Source organism: Trypanosoma brucei, chromosome 2 (assembly GCF_000210295.1).
Source record: "Trypanosoma brucei gambiense DAL972 chromosome 2, complete sequence".
Taxonomy (NCBI): domain Eukaryota; phylum Euglenozoa; class Kinetoplastea; order Trypanosomatida; family Trypanosomatidae; genus Trypanosoma; species Trypanosoma brucei.
The window spans coordinates 693,624-698,476 of record NC_026735.1 but is presented as its reverse complement, the minus strand read 5'-3'; the positions used below and the strand labels follow the sequence as shown (position 1 = coordinate 698,476).

General features: G+C 42.6%; 3 protein-coding genes across 3 annotated transcripts; all 3 read right to left on the bottom strand.

Annotated features, from left to right (window-relative positions):
- TbgDal_II3540 (hypothetical protein, conserved, (fragment)) lies at positions 1 to 999 on the bottom strand (the record flags this gene model as incomplete). Its single annotated transcript, XM_011773600.1, has 1 exon — positions 1 to 999. A coding segment is annotated over one exon (999 nt), but the record flags the coding sequence as incomplete, so codon positions are not given.
- An 830-nt stretch (positions 1,000 to 1,829) lies between these two features.
- TbgDal_II3520 (hypothetical protein, conserved) lies at positions 1,830 to 2,921 on the bottom strand (the record flags this gene model as incomplete). Its single annotated transcript, XM_011773599.1, has 1 exon — positions 1,830 to 2,921. One exon carries the CDS (start codon positions 2,919 to 2,921, stop codon positions 1,830 to 1,832), a length of 1,092 nt encoding a protein of 363 aa, XP_011771901.1.
- Positions 2,922 to 3,751: 830 nt separating this feature from the next.
- Positions 3,752 to 4,849, bottom strand: TbgDal_II3500 (hypothetical protein, conserved; the record flags this gene model as incomplete). Its single annotated transcript, XM_011773598.1, has 1 exon — positions 3,752 to 4,849. One exon carries the CDS (start codon positions 4,847 to 4,849, stop codon positions 3,752 to 3,754), a length of 1,098 nt encoding a protein of 365 aa, XP_011771900.1.
- Positions 4,850 to 4,853: the final 4 nt, after the last annotated feature.

Below are 4,853 nucleotides of genomic sequence, written 5' to 3'. Positions count from 1 at the left end.
TCCAACAACTTCACGCAGCGTCATGGGAATGATCTCCTTTTTAACATTATAATCACAGAACCAACGTAAAAGGAAAAGCAGCAACACAATAAGGGAAACAACAGAAATTAGAGCTATGAGAATAATGTGCCAATTACTTCTCTCTTCCAATGACGCAGTTGTTACAGTAACTTCTTCATCCTTTGTCACAGTTGGTTCCGGTACTACGCCTGAGGCAGGTGCAGCTGTAGTTGTAGTGGTAGTTGTAGTTGTAGTTGTTGTGGTTGTCGTCGTGCTGATAGAATCGTGGACTTCACATAAGATAACGTAGTTTTCAGTTTTTGTATCGGGATTATCACTCGCCCACTTTATGCGTCCCGACATATCTTTTCCATCATACCAGGTAGTCACATCATAATCTTTATGATACCATGAAAGGGTATACAACTGACCACGCTTGGGATATTCACTACCCCAAAAGGATGGGTAACCATTCATTGAGGCCGCACCACCGTATTTGACATATGAACCATGCCAGAACGCCACCCCCCAGCCATCAGGCAAAGCCTTTGCAAACAATCCCTTATTCCAACGATACACACAATAGCGGGAAGATGCAATGTCTCCAGGCTTACAACGCTTATCAGCTTCAATGGCCCCGCCACTACTGTACACAGCATCTCCACCAAGGTAGCTGAAAGCATCCGAACCCGTAATTACACGCTTCATTGCATCCTGCAAACTTTGGTGTGCCGCCTCCGTTTGATCGGCAGGAAGCACAGCACCATTGTCGCCACAATATGCGTTAGCATTGTAGTAACTTACATGGTACTCCCCATCACGAATAAATGCACGATTAGGCATGGAGAAATACTCCTTCACATTAACAATCACACGTCCATCATCACCATCAGCAGCAAACACATGCAGCGGACACACGGCAGTCAGCAATAATAAAAGACCGCACAGGAGAGCAGCACGCGTAAAACCAAAACTCACCATACGGGTGTCCATGCTCATTGTCAGTGTTGTTTCCTTATGACTTTATCAAATACACACATATGCGGGAAAGAGGGAAGAGCGTGTGAGTAAAGGGGAAATGCAACAGCGACAATAGAAAAAGGAGTTACACAAGATATCAAATAATCACACATACACTCGAGGATAATAAACAAGAAACATGAAAAGGATAACACAAATAATAATGGAAGAGAGCAGCCATATCACATATCCCAACAAATTGGTTAGTGAGACACAGGTACTCAAAACATTTATTATCATAATGGATGAACTAAAACGCAGATATTGAACACTATGGAACTCTCATTTAATGTAACCTCATATAGGTTGTTAAAATAATTAAGTGCTGCAAGTTACACGTATAGCAATACATCACACGTAACAGGGAGGACCTACAAGCCTCCCACATATACATGGAAGTAAAACATGAAATAACGCGAACTGAACATGACACCCACACACGAAATAAATAATCGACACTAACAACAACGAAACAATGGGACATCAAACAGTAAAGATGGTTCAATGGGTCACACACTAAAAGAACAATGATGTGGTCGGAGGAAAGCGATGCCACACATCGGAAGTCCCTCGCAGAGCCAACATGGTACAAGGAGACCGTTAATATTAGGAACATAAAAGTAATAATTATATGAAACAATGAAGTATTGAGCACTACTGAAAGTAATAATAGAAAGTGAAACAATACACGAAGCTAGAAATTGTGACGGTCCGTAACGTAGGATGAAAGCGGTACAGTATTCATTACTCCACTTGATCCTAAACATCACTCAACCACCACCCATGTGATACACGATGTGACGCTAATATTATTCACTGGTTCTCATTTGGTTATAATATTGCAGGGCTAAGGGAGGAGCAGCAAAACCCTCTGGGGGAACGAAAGGTGTTGGCTCCAGGACAAACAACGGCTCTCCAACAACTTCACGCAGTGTCATGGGAATGATCTCCTTTTTAACATTATAATCACAGAACCAACGTAAAAGGAAAAGTAGCAACACAATAAGGGCAACAACAGAAATTAGAGCTATGAGAATAATGTGCCAATTACTTCTCTCTTCCAATGACACAGTTGTTACAGTAACTTCTTCATCCTTTGTCACAGTTGGTTCCGGCACTTCGCCTGAGGCAGGTGCAGCTGTAGTTGTAGTGGTAGTTGTTGTGGTTGTCGTCGTGCTGATAGAATCGTGGACTTCACATAAGATAACGTAGTTTTCAGTTTTTGTGGCAGGGTTTTTACTCGTCCCCTTTATGCGTCCTGACATATCTTTTCCATCATACCAGGTAGTCACATCATAATCTTTATGATACCATGAAAGGGTATACAACTGACCACGCTTGGGATATTCACTACCCCAAAAGGATGGGTAACCATTCATTGAGGCCGCACCACCGTATTTGACATATGAACCATGCCAGAACGCCACCCCCCAGCCATCAGGCAAAGCCTTTGGAAACAATCCCTTATTCCAACGATACACACAATAGCGGGAAGATGCAATGTCTCCAGGCTTACAACGCTTATCAGCTTCAATTACTCCGCCACTACTGTACACAGCATCTCCACCAAGGTAGCTGAAAGCATCCGAACCCGTAATTACACGCTTCATAGCATCCTGCAAACTTTGGTGTGCCGCCTCCGTTTGATCGGCAGGAAGCACAGCACCATTGTCGCCACAATATGCGTTAGCATTGTAGTAACTTACATAGTACTCCCCATCACGAATAAATGCACGATTGACCAGAGAAATTATAGTATTGATATTAACAATCACGCGTCCATCATCACCATCAGCAGCAGTCACATGCAGCGGACACACGGCAGTTAGCAATAATAAAATACCGCACAGGAGAGCAGCACGCGTAAAACCAAAATTCACCATACGGGTGTCCATGCTCATTGTCAGTGTTGTTTCCTTATGACTTTATCAAATACACACATATGCGGGAAAGAGGGAAGAGCGTGTGAGTAAAGGGGAAATGCAACAGTGACAATAGAAAAAGGAGTTACACAAGATATCAAATAATCACACATACACTCGAGGATAATAAACAAGAAATATGAAAAGGATAACACAAATAATAATGGAAGAGAGCAGCCATATCACATATCCCAACAAATTGGTTAGTGAGACACAGGTACTCAAAACATTTATTATCATAATGGATGAACTAAAACGCAGATATTGAACACTATGGAACTCTCATTTAATGTAACCTCATATAGGTTGTTAAAATAATTAAGTGCTGCAAGTTACACGTATAGCAATACATCACACGTAACAGGGAGGACCTACAAGCCTCCCACATATACATGGAAGTAAAACATGAAATAACGCGAACTAAACATGACACCCACACACGAAATAAATAATCAACACTAACAACAACGAAACAATGGGACATCAAACAGTAAAGATGGTTCAATGGGTCACACACTAAAAGAACAATGATGTGGTCGGAGGAAAGCGATGCCACACATCGGAAGTCCCTCGCAGAGCCAACATGGTACAAGGAGACCGTTAATATTAGGAACATAAAAGTAATAATTATATGAAACAATGAAGTATTGAGCACTACTGAAAGTAATAATAGGAAGTGAAACAATACACGAAGCTAGAAATTGTGACGGTCCGTAACGTAGGATGAAAGCGGTACAGTATTCATTACTCCACTTGATCCTAAACATCACTCAACCACCACCCATGTGATATACGATGTGACGCTAATATTATTCACTGGTTCTCATTTGGTTATAATATTGCAGGGCTAAGGGAGGAGCAGCAAAACCCTCTGGGGGAACGAAAGGTGTTGACTCCAGGACAAACAACGGCTCTCCAACAACTTCACGCAGCGTCATGGGAATGATCTCCTTTTTAACATTATAATCACAGAACCAACGTAAAAGGAAAAGTAGCAACACAATAAGGGAAACAACAGAAATTAGAGCTATGAGAATAATGTGCCAATTACTTCTCTCTTCCAATGACACAGTTGTCACGGTAACTTCTTCATCCTTTGTCACAGTTGGTTCCGGCACTTCGCCTGAGGCAGGTGCGGCTGTAGTGGTAGTGGTAGTTGTTGTCGTAGTTGTAGTTGTTGTGTAGTTATCAGCTGCCACAGTAACATATCTTTGAACTTCACAAACAATAACGTAGTCTTGAGACTTCGTGTCAAAGTTTCGACTTGTCCAACGAATAGTGCCTGACACCCCATCAGCATCATACCAGGTAGTCACATCATCTCCTGTATGATACCATGAAAGGGTATACAACTGACCACGCTTGGGATATTCACCACCCCAAAAGGATGGGTAACCATTCATTGAGGCCGCACCACCGTATTTGACATATGAACCATGCCAGAACGCCACCCCGTGACCATCAGGCAAAGCCTTTGCAAACAATCCCTTATTCCAACGATACACACAATAGCGGGAAGATGCAATGTCTCCAGGCTTACAACGCTTATCAGCTTCAATTGCTTCGCCACTACTGTACACAGCATCTCCACCAAGGTAGCTGAAAGCATCCGAACCCGTAATTACACGCTTCATTGCATCCTGCAAACTTTGGTGTGCCGCCTCCGTTTGATCGGCAGCAACTTCGGCACCAAAATACACGCAGTAACGATTGGTGCTTTCTTGATCAACCATATACTTTCTTCTTCGAATAAATGCATAATTAGGCATGGAGAAATACTCCTTCACATTAACAATCACGCGTCCATTATCATCAGCAGCAGCAGTCACATGCAGCGGACACACGGCGGTTAGCAATAATAAAAGACCGCACAGGAGAGCAGCACGCGTAAAACCAAAATTCACCATACGG